This window comes from Pelodiscus sinensis, chromosome 2 (genome assembly GCF_049634645.1).
Source record: "Pelodiscus sinensis isolate JC-2024 chromosome 2, ASM4963464v1, whole genome shotgun sequence".
NCBI classification, from domain to species: domain Eukaryota; kingdom Metazoa; phylum Chordata; order Testudines; family Trionychidae; genus Pelodiscus; species Pelodiscus sinensis.
In genome coordinates this window covers 185,836,826-185,854,937 of record NC_134712.1, presented here as the reverse complement: position 1 = coordinate 185,854,937, position 18,112 = coordinate 185,836,826, and the positions used below count along the sequence as shown (strand labels likewise).

General features: G+C 41.8%; 1 protein-coding gene across 7 annotated transcripts in view; it reads left to right on the top strand.

Moving 5' to 3' along the window:
- Nucleotides 1–18,112, top strand: part of RBMS3 (RNA binding motif single stranded interacting protein 3) — a 995,810-nt gene that overhangs the window by 196,216 nt on the left and 781,482 nt on the right. For 6 of the 7 annotated variants that reach the window (XM_075921983.1, XM_075921980.1, XM_075921984.1 and 3 more), the window contains one exon: nt 2,577–2,645. The exons of the other annotated variant lie outside the window; for it this stretch is intronic. In XM_075921983.1, coding sequence (XP_075778098.1) covers nt 2,577–2,645 — 69 coding nt within the window. Of the gene's footprint in view, nt 1–2,576; nt 2,646–18,112 lie in introns of those variants that run through there. 7 annotated transcript variants of the gene reach the window in all.

Below are 18,112 nucleotides of genomic sequence, written 5' to 3'. Positions count from 1 at the left end.
TGCTAATCTTCCTTGTGATAAGTGTGTGTGTAACCTATAGTACTGTCCTATCTAGTGGCACTGAAACCACTTAAAGAGGGAGTAAGGTGTCTGCTCTATGGCTGCTCTCAGCTGGCTACTTTCTATCTCAGGGCAGTGGGTGCTCATGCGCTTAGCTTCAGAAGTCTTAGGTTCAAGTCTGCTTGCAGATGGCCAGTGCTAGTCAGTTGGAGATGTAGATCCAGATTCTGATCTAGGCTCTAGTTCTCAGTAATTCATTATGTAGTGAGGCAAGTGGGAAATGCAATCTGCCCTCCAAACATCTCCTGTGGCATGGAGGCTCTCTGAGAGAACTTGAAAGTTAGCAGCAGTCCAGCCTTACAATACTTCCTCAAAACTGTTTCCTATGGAGCCTCCTGGATGCCCAGGGAGTTGGGCCTGTCCGACTTCTGTTGAAAACATGGATGGAAAACATGTTCTTGCAGAACACTTTGATTCTGAAAACTTTTGACCACCTCTAAGAATCCTTTTGTGTTCTCATTTCATTATACAATTGCCCATAAATGGACCCTTTGATGTCTACGCTTGTTTCATTAAACCATGCAAGAATATGCAGATGCTGAGTGGTTAAGAGCAGGATATTGTATTCTTCTTACAGTTTGTACTGGGAAGAATTGTTTTTAACTTTCATTTCTGAAACACAAGGGTTTGGGAATGATTAGGTATGAAAGAAATTTATTACTGAAGGAAATGGGAAAAACATCATATTCCTGGCTATTGACTGAGATTTTGGGACAGCAGGAACAAAGTTGGATAACACTATTTGCTTTCTAAGTACTTTTAATTAAGAAAAGCATAAGGTGCTTCTAGCAAATTGTTTGCCATTTAAAAAAAAAAAGCTTCTGGAGTAAAGTAATGTCATTTTTCAACTCATTATTGGGAGACTTACTAGGTGTCTCCTTCAGAGTTCTATAAAAGCATTTTTGAAACAAAATGTCTGTGCACTTTTTAATTTTTGAAGTCTTTGGGATATCTGTTACAAGTTAAGAAACCACAGAGTAAGGTTATATTACAAATGTAATTGCAATAACTATTGCTTATCAAAAGGAATAGCTAGCAACATAATCAACTGAGTCCCTTTCTCATTAGTAAGAGAATGAGAAGTCAATCACTCTAGAATACATAATGATACATGTAACCTATTGGTTATATCATAGAACATGTTCTTTCTGTCCAAGTGTTATAAGCATTAAACCAATTATTTCAGTAATTCCAAAGAGTACCGTAGTATAAATTCCACATAGAGCTATAATTTCCATATATGGTTCCTTCATAAACATGAGCTTGTGTTTGAGCCTAGTTGATGTATTGGTAAATTAATATTTTATATCTGGAGATGTAAATTCAGGGTAGGTCTCAAATGTAAAAAATGTAAGTTTAATTGTTGTTTCTGCCCTGTGCATCAACACTGGTGCTGGAAGAATGTATGTAAATGTAGCTCTAATTTGTGAGCATTGATATTATAATACATAACAGCATTATTATCACACTTGGCTGAAAAGACCAGAGTTAGAATCTCAGGTGAGCCTAGGACAGGATTGTGATGTATTGATTAAACCATTTGCTTGCATTATACCTGTAAAAGCAAATAGTTCTCCGGTTTCAAAAGCAGTACATTTGTCCATCTACAATGTTAGAAACCAACCAACCTGAGCTCAAACCTCTGGTTTGGATTGAGTCCCTTTCATTAGATCCTGTGAATTAAAACTTTTCTTTAGATCAGTGTAATGCAGTATAAAGAAAAAACAGCTTGCTGCTGCATAACTGGTAGAAAACTTGCCACAACTGGTAGAAAATCTGAGCTCTCTTCTATGTCTCTGGATGAATGATTTTAGTGGGAAAAGACCAAATCACCTGAGACAACATTCTGGTTAGGTAATAATTTTTACAATAATTTTAAACTTGGTGGCAATTAGTACACCATTTCCTTAATTATTGTATGTCACAGGTGTTGCATTTCAGTTTAGAGTTCAAAGAATAAAACAATAAATCAGGCAGTCCCCTGTAAAAAGCCTTTCTAAAGTGTATGTAGATGATATACTTATGGCTCTCCATGAGCATGGCTGGCATCAGATTATTAGGCGGTTATTACAACTCTTTTGTACTAGAAGACTTGCTTTATTGCTTCTGAGACAGTAGACCTAGAGAAGCAAAGCATAAGGCTACAGCAGAAAGATGACCACTTTTATTCTTTGAGACAGTAGTATTTAGAGGCCTCAACTAAGACTGGAACCCAGTTAAGCAGTGTACAAACACTCACTCAAGCAGAGATTGTAACCTAAATAGCTAAGAAGGACTAAGGATGCAAGGGGGAAACAGAAGCCTGGAGGGACTTATCCATGGTCAAGCACTAGGTCAGAAGCAAAATTGTAAGTAAAACAGAGGTCACTTCAGTCTCAGATGCCTTAACCATTAGCTATTCTGCTTTTCTCCCTCTGTGGAAATCTGGGTTGCTGACATTAATTAAAATTCAGATATGGCTATTTATAGTAAGCTCTAGCTGGACACATGGATTTTTTTTTGGTTTTGTTTTACAGAGGTCAACAGCCAGCAAGACTTCAGGTGCTCCTTCATATAGCAGATGGTCCAGCTCACAGCCACATCAGGTAATATGTGCTTTTCAAGGAGAACATGCATCGCACTATATCTTAATACATGCAGGTGCATATGATGTGAACCATATGGTTGTACTGCTCTGTTATTTTTAAGTAATAATCAACTCTGGGTTCTGAGAGTTGTCCAGTTAAGTGAGCCAAAGTGAGTGACCTCATAAGCAGGCACAGTGCCACTGCAATGGATGAAGTTTCTCTCTATCACTGTTGCACGTGAATGAAATAGGAGGGTTCCTCATGTTGAACCCACTAGCTATGAGGCACCAAAGGACCTCTGCATCCCATCACACTTCTTATGGTGAAGATGAATTTTATTCCCTCTTTGGGGGAGCTCATATCCCCAGTTGAGTCGAGTCAGGTCACTATCCCTGCTACACCTGTGTCTTGCTCCATTTCAAATAGTCAAATGGGAAAGATGAGCTGAAGGTTGATAGGGATGCTTAGGGAGGGACCCACTGCAAGCACAGACTAAGTGCTGATGCCAAGAGCAGGGAAGCTGTGTGACAGCTGCCAACTAGTGCGGACATTGTTAGCAGCTTTACTTTTTCTTTCCCTTTTTTGCTGCCACTTCCCCTTCTCTCCTTGACTGTGGCATATTGAGAGGAGATGGTAGCCAATTCAGTCCGATAGAACAGAGGGAAAAATTGTTCTGGCTTTAGGCAGAAACATAACTCAGCTGCTTAAATGAAAATATTGACAGGCCTAAAATGTAACCCTTCTCTCCAACTTTATATATTTTTTTAAACCGGTCAGTTGGTATAGATTGCCTTATCAGCTTTTTCAAAACAGCAGCTGCAACATGGGATAAATCCCTTTTCCATAGGAGGACTGCACACAAACTTGAAGTGCTGCTTTGCTTTTGATAAAAGCACAATTACGTACCCTTAGAAGTGGTGAAACAGCCAGGCTACGTATACACTGGCCAGTCTTGTGCAAGAACATATGCAAATGAGGCGCAGCGATGAATATCGTCACGCCTCATGCTACTTAATGAGCTGCCATTTTTGCACAAATGATTTGAATCAACTTATTTTCAGGCAGAACAGCTCTTGCACAAGAGGGGGGGGTTGCGCAAAAAGGAGCAGTGTAGACTGCTCCTTCTTGCGTAAAAGCCCCTTGCATAAAAATGGTGGCTCATTAAGTATGTAAATGAGGCATGGCAATCTTCATCACTGTGCCTCATCATTTGCATATGTTCTTGCGCAAGACTGGCCAGTGGAGATGTAGCCCCAAGGTGGCTTTAGTTTTGCTAAGGGTTTGTCTAGACAGCACCTTTCTGTCGGAATAAGCTATGCAATTTGTGCTAGGTCAAAAGAGCTTATTTTGGTATTTGGTGCTGTGTAGTCAGTGGCACATTTCAAAATAAGGCACTACTCTGACAAATCCCTTAACCTTTGTGAAATGAGGGTTACAGGGACGCTGAAATAGCGGGTGCATTTAAGGATGTGGTGTTGCTCTTTAGGGATACTTCCAGTATCCTGAAGTAGAGCCACAGTCTATATATACCCTAAATGTCAATTGGGATTTGGCATGAAGCAATTAAAAGCTGAGGTAGTTCAGAGTTGTCTGTTCAAACCATGAGACTTTGGTGTAGAGAGGGGCTAGATAATGGGTACTTGGTGATTAGAAACAATCATGCCATCCCATTTGCTTTCTCTTGTTTGTTGTGTATGCATGCTCGATGGAATGGATAAGAAATTTGCTCTCTGCTGCTTATTGATATGATGATGGTTGCTGCCTGCAGTGTGGCAACGGAGTGCATATTTTCAAGGAACTTCCTATGGTCGGTGTTGGTCTGGCAGTCAAATTAACCACATGGATCATTTCTGGCCTCAAAAATCCATGAAGTTGAATTTGGGACTGGTCCAGTGCCTGGATTATACTGTTTACGGATCTGTTCACCTGAGTAGCTAAGATGAGACTACAGCACTGTATTTCCTCCTCGTTTTGAAGGGCAGTGTAGTGGAGTTTTTTTTTTTTTTTTTTTAACCTGGATTTTTTTTTTAAATGGCCATAGTTTTATCTTCTGAATTTGTTAGCATTGACTGTACCTTTATCAATGGGTCTGAGCACAGGATGTTGTTAGTGTATTCCCACTGGTGTGCACATAGCAAACCCAAAAGTGAATATTCTTCTCTGTGTACGTGTGTGACCCCCTCTTGATAGTAATGAGAGAGATGCTTGTAAATCAAGAGAAGAATACCCCTTCAACAAATCGCATGAATTTCATTGTATACTTTATACACTTGATTCATTGTTAAATAGAAGGGAGAGGTGGAACAGGCGCACATCAAGACTAGTAGCATTAGAATCTTATGGAAACATTAGCAGAGTTGAAAGATTAACTTCTAGGAATGTTGTTAGAATGTATGCATTCATCCTGCATCTGCTAGGAAAAACCTTGTCCTTTTGTATTAAAACATGCCTGTGGTGATTTTTATCCTCCTACATTATATGCTCATATTATAATCTTTCTTTTTATCTTCTGAACTCTAATCTCTCTTTCTCATCCATATTTAATTGTAAACAGTTGTCATCTGTGTTTGCAGTTTAATGAACTTATAAACTTACTTGATGGAATTGGTATTTGCAAAATCCAACTGTGGGATATATGGCAGTGCTGTGGCTCAATTGAGTATGACGCTGCCCATGCACTCATGTTTTGAGATTAGCAAAATGATTTTATTGCTCATAGATTGGTATTCAGTGCTGTTTCCTGCAAGAGATTATATATAGTTTACTTAAAACATTTTGAAAATAGTTTTCCAGAAAAAAACAAGATTAAAGTCAAAATTCATATTGTCTGCATTTTCTTGAGCCTCGTGCAGTAAACTCGATAAAGTTTTTTCCACATACATCTTACAAGAATCCATATGAAAATCTAATAGAACTACCCAACTGCGACCTTTGAGATATCTAAGAAATGTTACGTTAATTTAACTTCCCTCCCTTCTTGAAGTTTTCATTTTAAATTTCTGTATCTATGTGATGTTTGAGGACACATTGGGTTAGAGATTTGAACGGATTCTACAGGTGGGTCAATGAATCTGGGAAAGTGTGTCATTTTCAGTGATTTGATTTGCTTTGTGCAAATGTAATAAACTCATAGGAACTTATATTCTGTATTGGATAAGATGAAACACATTTCTCTACCTCAAAAGCACGATCTTGATAGATTTCAATGAGCTGCTTCTAACTCCTTGCTCTGGAAGTGTGAGGAGTAATAAAAGTGGGTTTTTTTTTTTATGGGAAGCAATGTAGGTACTTCCTTAGCTCCTGGAGCCAGAGCTGATGTCTTGCTATAGAACATACCCTTGGTGCTTGATGAAGATGCAGATTCTGATTATAACTTGGAACATGTATAAGGCTGCCCTCTTCTGACGATCTCATAAGAGGGCTCCCTCTTATGGGCTTTTTTATTAATTTCTGCCAAAATAGTTGGATAGTTAAAAAGATTGACCTCAAAGTTCAACAGTAAGTTTATGGAATTATAAAAATCTGTGTGTGTGTGTGTTACATTGACAAGGAACTTATTGTTTTTATTGCTTGGGGACATGTTCAGACTGCTCGTGTCATTTCAACAGCTGGAGTTGTTGGTATTTCAATGGCAACAATGATTTCCATAAGTTAGGACTACCAGTGATACCTATCTTGGGTTTATAGGGGGGAGAGCTATTGACTTTAGAGAGAGGACTGATACCTGTCCCATTAAATATATTTTAGATGGCACAATGCACCACTGCATTGTGTTGTGACACAATGTCTTTGTGTTAACAGTGTGCAGTATGTGTCCTGACAGAATGGACATACTGGCTGTAGTATTCCAAGGTCCTGGTCTGAGCTCATGCTCTGTGGCATCTCTCGATATCAGTGGTACTGCAGCAGTTTGTCTGGAGACTTTCAGGCTAATTTAATCCTTTGATGGTACTTTCAAGACTGTGTGTGCCCATTGGAGGTGCACTTGGCAGTTAATACTGATGCTGGTGATGGAAGTAGTTGGAGGGGTGTTGCCTGTCTGGTGTGACGACCCAGTTGATTTCTAGTACAATGTTCATTTCAAGAAGTATGACTGCATCTGGAGGGAGCTTCCTGCAGGGATGCGTCCCCATTGGAACAACCTGACTGACTCAACAAAAGCTATAGTTATGAGGTGTTATCTTCCTAGCTCAGCAACCAGTAGCAATGCTCTTAATGCCCAATGATGTGGGCATCTGACTTCCCTCACTAGTGAGCTAGATGCTCTTGCCCAAGTGTAACAGATGGAGAATGTGTGCAGGTGGGTAAAGGGAATGGGAGTGGGTGATGAGGGAGGAGGGATAGCAAATAAGAATGAAGATAGTTTTCCCCCCCCCCCCCCCCGTTTCATGCTTCTTTTGTGTTGCCATCAAGAGACAACATCTCTGCAACAGGTCATTTGCAAGAGTCAGGAGGTAGTAGGAGCAATAAGCCAGGTGCCTGAGCTCTCATCTAAGGTAAACTTACACATGAGCTGCCTGAGTTGCTGCCACTGACTAAACTGCTGAAACAAACCCAGGCAACTTCTAGACTCGGACAGAGAAAGATCAGGCTGGTTAGGAAGGCAAGTGTGTCTGAGTCAGAATGGACTATTCTTTCTTAGGCTTAGCCAAGAAGATGGGTCTTCAAAATACTTGGAAAATATTTTGGCCATCATGGTTAACTGTCCATATGGAACTTACTTCTTGCTAATGCACTTTGATCTAACCCTCTCCAGCTCAGTTTCAAAGGGGACTAGATCAAAGCACATTAGTGAACTATTAACGCACATCAGCAGGGCATATGAGGGTAGTCAGTCCGCCACAGGCTAATGTGAGGTAGATTCGCATCCCAGCTTCCCACAAACTAAAATGTCTATGCAGACAAGTCCAAAATCTTCGGAGTCACTTTGTTTCTCCTAATTGATCCAGCTGTTTTGTTCTTACTGGCATTACTCAAAGTGATTCATTGCCTCTAACTTCATTCATTTTGTTTGTCGTATTTTGACACTAGATAAGTAGCTCACTTAAGTATGCTGGACTTTAGGTAGACAAAATCACCTGGCTGCTTCTCTGGGTTGGGGACAGCTGAGAACATGCACTGATCTGTTCATTCCTTCTGAAGCATGTGGCATTGGCCTCTGTCAGAAATGGGATATTGGGCTAGATCAGGGCTGGGCAAAATACAGCCTGGGGGCTGGATCTGGCCTGCTAAGCCACCAGATCCATCCCATAGATTACCTGCCGGGACCCTGAGGCACACAGCTGCCGCAGTTTAAAACACAGTGGCTACGTCTACACTGGCATGATTTTGTGCAAATACTTTTAACACAAGAATTTTTGCATTAAAAGTATTTGCACAAGAAAACATCTACGCTGGCATATGCCTTTGCGCAGGAGATGTGCTTTTGCGCAAGAGCAGCCATACCAGTGTAGACGCTCTCTTGCGCAAGAAAGCTCCGATGGCCATTTTAGTTCATGTTGCCTATCTACACTGCCAGCGTAGATGCTCTCTTGTGCAAATAGTTTTTGCGTTATCATGCCAGTGTAGACGTAGCCACATGCTTCAGAAGGAATGATCAGATCAGTGTGTGTTCTCAGCTGTCCCCAACCCAGAGAAGCAGCCAGGTGATTTTTGTCTACCTAAAGTCCAGCATACTTAAGTGAGCTACTTATCTATTGTCAAAATACGACAAACAAAGAACACTTGCGCAAGAGGGCTTTTTCCTGAGTAGGAACATCATAGTTCTTGTGCAAAAAGCACTGATTTCTTACATTAGAACGTCAGTGTTCTTGCGCAAGAACTCCCTGCCAGTGTAAGTGGTAAGTTTTTGCCCAAGATCTTGCCAATGTAGACACAGCCAGTCTGTGGGCACTCTCCTCTGCAGTGAGGGTAAGCTTCACGTGATTTCCCCACCCCCAGCTAATATCTCAGCTCCTGTTGACTGGAAACAACCAGCCCATAGGAGCTGAGAGATTGGCCTGGGGGATGGGATCAGAACAAGCCTCCCCTCCCCACCTCCTTCCCTTCCCCTCCCCCGCCCCAGAGCTGAGGCCACACAAAGGCAACAGCCTGCAAATTAAAGTGATCTGGGGCTGCAGCAGGCAGGGAGTCCAATTTGCTTTGGAGGTGCTGCAGGGCCACTGGCCAGGAGACACTTAGGTAAGTGCCTCCCAGCCAGATCCTGCCTCTGGCACCCAGCCCCTCCTGCACCCCAACTCCCTCCCCCAGGTCACCATCCAAACCCTCTGCACCCCCTGCCCTAGGTCACAACACTCTCCCTGACCCTACACCTCAGTCCCCTGCCCCAGGTCACAACCCCGTCCTTCACCCAAACTCTCTTTCAGACCCCACACCCTCTTTTACCCCCCAGTCCCTTACCCTGAGTGCCCCTCGGCACCCAACATCCATCCTAGACCCCACATCTCCTCCACAGAAAAGTGTGACCCTTGACCACTTTCGCAAACCTTGGTGTCCTGCCACCAAAATTATTGCACACCCCTGGGCTAAATGGACCATTGGTCTGACCCAGTATGGCTGTTCACGTGTTCTTTCAATAGAATTATGTAATGGAGAAATGAAATTTTTTACTGAGGGACTCCACTATAAAAAGAGTAATATAAGGTTAGAAATAATTCTAAAGAAAGGAGTGCTGACCTTAAGTGCAATAAATTTACAGGGTCCAAGCCGACACTGTTTAAACAGCTCACAATTCTAGATTTTAATCTTTCTATTGCATGCACACACAGTATTATCGATGTGTATATACAGGCTAACAGCAAAGGTTAGTGACATTGCACAGTAATATTTTAAAATGTGACATTTAACAAAAATAGGTCATTTAGAAACTACCTGCAGAGTATTCAATAAATTACTGGTTGTCAACCTGGATGCCATGGACCATTTTTGAAAAGAAGAAAAAATATGGACCACCAGCCACTTATTTACATGCGCCTCATGTTTGTCAGCAGTTCATTACAGTTCCATGAACTGTTAAACTGTTATATTTAGTTAGACTGTAATATACCGTGCCCGTTCTTTAATGTGGTCAGTCTGGTGCAAGAGTACAAGTTATTATCTTCAAATTGTATACTTCCAGAGTCCTTTGGAGAGACTGTATCCCACATTTTGGGTGGGTGGGAGAAGGAAGCAGAAAGAGCTCATCTACTCAGGGTGGCTCTGCTCTACACCCTCTCATGAGTAATGGAATGGCTCTTTTCTGCTCCTCCCACCTCTCCTTCTGTTCTTCCAGCCATAGCCTGGGAAGGGTGTGGGGTGAAAGGCCGCTTCAAATCTGGGAGAGTGGTGGATCCAGAAGACCTACCCTGGGAACTCTTCCCCAGGTCTGGAAGATGGAAGGCATTTTCAGGGCTTCAAGAACAGAGGTGTGCTGAGCAGCAAGGGGAGGCATGGACTACGGACACAATGAACGCGGAGTTGGGTGTAGAAGCAAATGTGGGTCTGAGATACATAACTAGATAGTGGAGAGGACTAGGAAACACTGGGCTGAAGCACAATTGTCAAGGGCTGAGGACATGGAGTACAGATAGTTCAGTTGCCTGTCGTGTAAAGGGCTTGTTAAAACATGCAATTTTTTGTCTTTAATTGAAAAAGAAGTGAGACTGGCTGATTTCACACATGTTTTTAATAACAGTGCAGTGACCCTTAGTGCTTCAAAGACTTGTATGGTTAATGTCCAGGCAACCAATTATAGTAAACCAACAAAAACTCATCTACAGGCAACAAACCACCGCAGAAAAAAATCTCCTTAACAACACAAGACTTTATTCTACAACTATCATGGCATGTCTGGACCTCAGTATTTCTCTGTTTAGCCTAACTAAATTGTTTACCTTGTAGCTTTAGTGAAATTGTGATCTATAAATCATACAGTAGAGATGGAAAATACTTCTCAGGAGCATATTAGTCAGATCTGCAACTGGTATAATTCAGTGTAAGTCCATTGACTCTAATGTAGCTAATTTACATCCACTGAGGAACTCTCTCTCTGCTGCCTCCGTCAGCCAGGATCATGTCTGATATTAAACTGATGTCCGATTTGTCGGTTAAATGGCCCTGTGTATTGGAAGATAGATAGTTGACTGTAGAATCTGCTATCCCATACTTGGAACTACGAAAGTCATTATTCATAGTCACTACACTAGTAAAGAGGCTTTGTAGAGCCCATCTGTCCTCAGGGCATCATGGTCATCAGCTAAGATTAGGAAGAAACTTTCCTTCATGCACCACATTATAACATCAGAGGGGTAGCCATGTTAGTCTGAATCTGCAAAAGCAGTGAGGAGTCCTGTGGCACCTTATAGACTAACTGAAGTGTTGGAGCATAAGCTTATGTGGGCAAAGACCCACTTCGTCAGATGCATGTAGTGGAAATTTCCAGAGGCAGGTATAAATATGCAGGCCAAAATCAGGCTGGGGATGATGAGGTGGATCCAATCAGGGAGGATGAGGCCCACTTCTAGTAGCTGATCTGGAAGTGTGAATTCCAAGAGAGGAGAAGCTGCTCTCTTCACCCCATCTTCTGTACTAAATCTGATATGTCAGTTTAATACAGTAAAACTCCGGTGGTCCAGCATCCATTGGTCCAGTACGCCTGATGGTCCAGCACCAACTGCAACCCGGAAGTGCTCCGGCAGTTGCTTCAAGTTGTTAGTGTAATTGATTAACTGCGGCTGGATCCACAGCCGACATGCAATTAATGTACCTTTCCTCTCTACTGCCTGGAGGAGGGGGGGCAGGGGAAGGTAGGGGTCGGTGGGAGAGGGGAAGAGGGAGGGGGCGGGGGTGTGCCGAAGCAGCCGCATTCAGGACGTTCTGATCAGTTACACTCACTCCGGCTGGATCCACAGCCGACATGCAATTAATGTACCTTTCCTCTCTACTGCCGGGAGTGGGGGGGCGATGGGAACGGGTAGATCCGCGGGTGACAGGCTGCTGCTGAAACTCACAAGAGATCATCTCCCCTCCCTGTCCCTGCTGCTTTTACCAGTAGACCGATAGTCCAGGATCAAAAGATCAAGTGAGTGAGCTTGTGCAAAAAACCAGAGGCAGCAGTTGAACTCTACTGCCCGGAGGAGGGAGGGATGGGAGACGGGGGAGGGTAGGGGTCGGTGGGGTGGGGGTGTACGGATATATACACTGTTGAGATATATATATATATACATATATATATATATATACACACACAGTCTGTTAATTATTCACTTAAACACTAAAAAATGCAAACTTTAACAAACCCCTGAAACTTAAATCTGTAACTTTATTTTGAGTGAGTGTAACTGATCAGAACGTCCTAAATGCGGCTGCTTTGGCACACCCCCGCCCTCTCCCACCGACCCGTACCTTCCCCTGCCCCCCCTCCTCCAGGCAGTAGAGAGGAAAGGTACATTAACTGCGTGTCGGCTGTGGATCCAGCCGGAGTGAGTGTAACTGATCAGAACGTCCTGAATGTGGCTGCCTGCCTGTCGCCGCCTCTCCTCTTCCACCGCTCGCAGGCTCTGCCTCCCTGCAGCAGGAGGGAGGGTTTGGCACACCCCCTCCCCCTCCCCCGCTTCCCTCCCACGAGACCCGCCCTTGCCAGAGTACCTCCTGATAGTCCGGCATTTCTGATAATCCGGCACCACCTGGGTCCCAAGGGTGCCGGATTATCGGAAGTCTACTGTAATGTGTTCACTTTTTTCATTATATTCCTTTGGTATATACGGTCATGCCAGTTCTCTTCCAGAATATGATCTGAGGAAGTGGGTCTGGCCCATGAAAGCTCATCACCTATTAAACCATCTTGTTAGTCTTTAAAATGCTACATAGTTTTTCCTTTTGTTTTAGCAAGATCAGACTAACATGGCTACCTCTCTATTACTAGTACCATGGAGTTACCCGTTATCAGCAATGCTTGAAATGCATTATGAAAGGGTTTTTTTAACCTCTGTGAAGCAGGTTTAATTTGTCAGACAGAATACCAAACTACAGTAGATAGACCATAGTTTTACTTGCATATGGCTATTCCTATGTCCATATCAGAATTTAGTGTTACTCTATTTTCAACATACAGATGAAGTAATGGAATGAAGATTTCCCAGTGGAGCTTCTAGTTTTCAGAGCTATTGTACCATGTGTCCTAGCCTTGAAATTCCTCTATTGCTAAAGGAAGTATCTCCTGTGGATTCCTAGTGCTCTTGAAGTAGAGCTGGCCAAGTCAACTAGGACTTCTGAAATTTCCCCTGCACAAGAACATACTAACATATATTATTTCATCTGTAACTTTGTTTCCCAGTGATCTGTGTTTTCAAATAATTTGATATGTTGGCTTTAGTATTCCTGTAGCTAGTTCTGGGTGGGTTAAAAAAGTTCTTCATTGTATAGAGACCCACATTTTATATGTAGGAGCCATCATGAAATGCTTTAATGCCAGGTTTGTGAATTTTGAACTCTAGCCTGAAAGACTTTATGGATATGGTGGGATTTTTGTTCACATTTTTAAAAAGTTGAGAAGCCTGAGTTTTAATTCAGGTCTATGAATAAATCTGTAATTATGCTAATAAACTAAAATGGACAGTAATGAGAACACAAGGTAGGAAGAACATTAGATGATGTAGTTCTGTAAACTTTGCTGTTTATTTCATTTTATATCTACACATTTAAATTTACTAGATAACTTGTTTCTCATTCTAGCTGCAGTAAATATGTAGCTTTGTGATCAGTATGGTAAGTGGGTAATTAGTGACTACCAAACACTGGTGTATGAATTTATCTGTGTTAAACTGCTAAAAGGAAAAGCTTTTTTGCAGTGTTGTAGCTATGGTGGCTTGAGGATACCGATAAAAGGATAATGGGGTAATATCTTTTAATGGACCAGTTTCTGTAGGAGGAAGCTACCACTTTCAAGCTACACAGAGTTCTTCTTCAGGTCCAGAAAGGAAGTGGAAAAGCTGAGAAACAAGCTACTGAGTGGACTGAAGTAATGACAACAGAGAAATCTTGTAAAGACATTGAAAACAGTCATAAAGTTATGATTATGTAGGTAAAAAGAGATCCTTTTTTTGTCAAATGGCAGAAGAATCCGGTGTCATAAATTAAGGCTAGAAGGGACGCTTAAAATAATCTAGTCTGGCCTCCTGTATAACACAATCCATAGAACTACATAATGATTTTCCCAGGAAAATATGCAATCTTGATGCTTTTTTTTTTTAACTGCCAGTGATAGAGACTCCACCATAACCCCTAAGAAGTTGATTCTATGATTAGTTTCTGTCACTCTGAAACTTTATTTCCAGACTGTATTTGTTTTGCTTCAGCTTCCAGCCACTGGATCATGGTATATCTTATTCAGCTTGACTGAAGAGCCCATGATAGAATATTTGTTCCCAAGTAGGTACTTAAACAGTGATCAAGTCATCGTTTAATCTTCTCTTTGTTAGGCTCAAGTAACTTAATCTATTTATTTTATTGGTATTAGGGCATGCTTTCTAGTCCTTTAATCATATTAATGGCTCTTCCCTGACCCCTTTTCAAGTTTTTGAATATCTATCTTGATCTGTGGGCAAAATAATGGGGGACAACTTTTTAATACAGAAGTGCTAAGTCCTACGTGAGATACCCGTTTCTGTATCCCAGGATTACATTATCCCCTTTGGCCACAATATTGCATTGGAAGCTCATGTTTGATTATCCACCACAACCCTCAAACTTCTTTCAGAGTCTCTGCTTCCTAGCAGAGAGTTCCCCTGTCCAGTAAGTAAGGGCTAAATTTGTTGTTCCTAGATCTATATATTTACATTGAATCATGTTGGTTGTTTTGAGCCTGCATTTGTGGAATCAATCGATACAGAAGTCAAGACTCTCATTATGCCCAACAAGGGGAAGCCATGTAGAGGTCTTCCTCTTTAGATGAGCTAGAAGCCTATTTTCAGTGCCTCCACCTAAAGGAATATTTCCAATACCTCTCTGAACTACACACTGACCCTCAGGAGACCCCCCCCCCCGTCAATCCCACAAGAGGAAGGCCTGTGTGTGTGTGTGTGTGTGTGTGTGTGTGTGTGTGTGTGTGTGTGTACACACACACACACACACACAACAAGAGACTTGACTTCTCCATTGATTGCTTCCACAAATATGCATGGGCTGACATTCAGTAAACATCAACATGTGACCTATAACCTCAGCTATGCACAAGGCAATGCTATACATAGACAAAAACAATTCTAACATCGTAATCAGAGGCTGACAAAGGGCGTGCTGTAGTTATTATGAACAGGAGGCTGCCAGACAACTCACCAACACCAGAGTCTACAGGCTTCTTTCTTCTGATTTTACTAATGAATTAAAAAAAAAAAACAACCCTATCCCTAAAACAACTACTCATGAAACTCCATGCTACAACTTGGGAACCAATCTTTATAAACACCCTCCCCTCCCCCAAATCCCCAACCAGGTGTTTTCTATCTGTTACCGAAGATCCACACATTTGGAAATCCCAGACATCCCATCATCTCAGGTATTGGCACCCTTACCACAGGATTATCTGGTTATATTGACTCTCTCCTCAGACCCTATGCTACCAGCACTCCTAGCTACCTTCGATACACCACTGACTTCTTGAGGAAACTATAGAACATCAGTAATCTCCCTGAAAACACCATCCTGGCTACCATTGATGTAGATGCTCTTTACACCAACATTCCACATGATGGATTACCAACTGTCGGGAACACTATCCCTAATGACGCCACTGCACACCTGGTGACTGAGCTCTGTGACTTTGTCCTCACCCACAACTATTTGCAATTTGGGGACAATTCATATCTTCAAGTCAGCAGCACAGCTATGGGCACCCACATGGCCCCACAATATACCAAAATCTTTGTGGCTGATCTTGAACAACATTTCATCAGCTCTTGACCCCTAGAATCCTTACTCTACTTACACTACATTGACAACATCTTTATCATATGGACCCATAGGAAGGAGACCCTAGAAGAATTCCACAGGGATTTCAACAACTTCTACCCCACACGAGAGATCCACTTCCTTGACACTACAGTACAATTAAATGATGGCCACGTTTCGACCACCTTATACTGGAAACCTACCGACTGTTATACTTACCTATGTGCCTCTAGCTTCCATCCAAGACACATTTCCCAATCAGTTGTTTACAGGCAGGTCCCAAAGTACAACCGGATTTGCTCCAATATCACAGGCAGAGACAAACACCTACAGGATTTCTATCAGGCATTCTTAAAACTTAAATACCCACCCACGGGAAGTGAAAAAACAGATTGACAGAGCCAGATGAGTACCCAAGCATCAGCTTCTTCAAGATAGGATCAACAAACAAAATAACAGAACACCAGTAGTCATCATCAACAGTCCCCAACTTAAACCCCTCCAGCACATCATTAACAATCTACAATCTATCATGGAAAATGATCCTTCACTCTCACAGGCCTTGGGGGACAAGCCAATCCTGCCCTATAGACAGCTCCCTAACTTTTGAAACAATTTTTTTGCAGCAACCATGCAGCACACCTCAATCATACGCACCCAAGAACCCACCCCTGCAATAAACTCTGGTGCCAAGTCTGTCCACACATCTACAAAAGTGACATCACAGGACCTAACCGCATAAGCCACCACATCAGAGGCTCATAAAACTGCACATCCACTAATATATGTCATCAGGTGCCAGCAATTCCCCCTCACATGTGTATTGGCCAAACTGGATGGTCTCTACGACAAAGGATTAATGGGGTCTGCACTCCTTGGGCTATGTGTGCCTAGCTCTGTTGCTGCAGGACTGCCCCTCAGCACAGCTTGCTCCTCTTAGCTGTGTCTCAGCTCTCTCCTTGCCCAGAGAGACCCAGAAAAATTCCAGCTCACAAGGAGGACGGGGCCTGGCCTCTCACTTTCCTCACTGGCCTGTCCAACCTGTCAATCAGGCCGAGCTGGAGTATTGGCTGCTTTCTATTGTCTCTGGGGACTCAGTCTCAGGGCCCTGATTTCTCATGGACTCTTCCCCTTTTGACACTGGGAGTTGGTGAACCAAAAACTCCCACAGAGTTTTAGTAAGGGGCTAACAGTCTCCTTACAGCTGTAGGATCATCCGTTGTTCCAGTTTATTCTCTTCATTATTTACCATTTCCCCTCAATTGTTCTCTTCTGTAAACTTTATCAGTGATATGTTTTCTTGCAGATTACTGATAAATATGCTAAACCTGTATGGAACCAAGAAACTGATACCCGCAGGACTCCCTTGCAGGCAAACCTGCTTGATAATGATTCTCCATTTACAGTTACTTTTTTGACTTATAAGCCAATTTGTAATCAATTTAATGAGGGGCATGATGATTCTATAACTTTCTAGTGTTTTAATCAGCATGTCCTGCAGTATCATGTCAAATGCCTTAGGAACATCCAAGTTTATTACATCAATATTATTGCTGTTTATCAAGCAAACTCATATATCATTTAAAAATTAACAAATTAGCTTGACAAGATCTGCTTTTCATAAAGCCATTGCTTACATTGCCTCCCTTTTAGTTCTTTCTTAAATCCTGTATCACCCACTCCATTTTCTTGCCCAGAATCAATATCTGGGTGACAGGTCTACAATTACCTGGGGCAACCATTTAGTCTTCACTGACTGGCACATTAGCTTTTGTCCAGTCTTCTGGAGCCTCCCCAGTGCTCCAAGACTTATTGAATACCCACATTAATGATATGTTGACTTCAGCCACCATTTTCAACACCCTTTATTGCAAATTATTTGGACCTGCTGACTTCAACTTGTCGAGCTTTAGTAGGTTTTATTTAATATTCTTCAGAGTTTTATTCATGGAATGGACAGAGTGGGGTCCCCGTATGATGAGTACATCATCTTCATTTGGAGAAAAGTAGGACATAAATATTTATTGAAAATTTCTGCATGTTCTGCAATTTTATTTATAATTTTACCATTTCCATCTAATAATGGTCTAATAGTACTGTCAGGATGCTTTGTCCCTAATACATGTTAATTTCATTATTGTCCAAGACAGTGTACATAGATTTGTCTCCCTTTGTTTCCCTTATCCATTTTTCTAGAATTATTAACTTCTGACTTGTATTTAATACTATTGACTTCCCTTTTGTATTTTATACCTTTTAATTTTTACAGTTGCCTTCATCTCCCCTTTTAAACCAGGTTAGGGGTTTTTTTCTTCAGCCAGTTGTGGTTTTTAGGGATTTAGCAAGGTTATTCCCTCTGCCCGTTATCATTCACATTTTTCTTAAAGTTCTTCCTTTCAGCTGATTTGGTTCATGATCACTTTCAACTTTATGAAATTGGTACTTTTAAAGCACTGTGTGTATTACTCACCTGAAATTTATTCTGCTTGCACTTTATGAATGTGATCAAGTCATGATGAGTTGTACCTAAGCTTCCATTAATTTCTTAGTTCTGTGCTTAG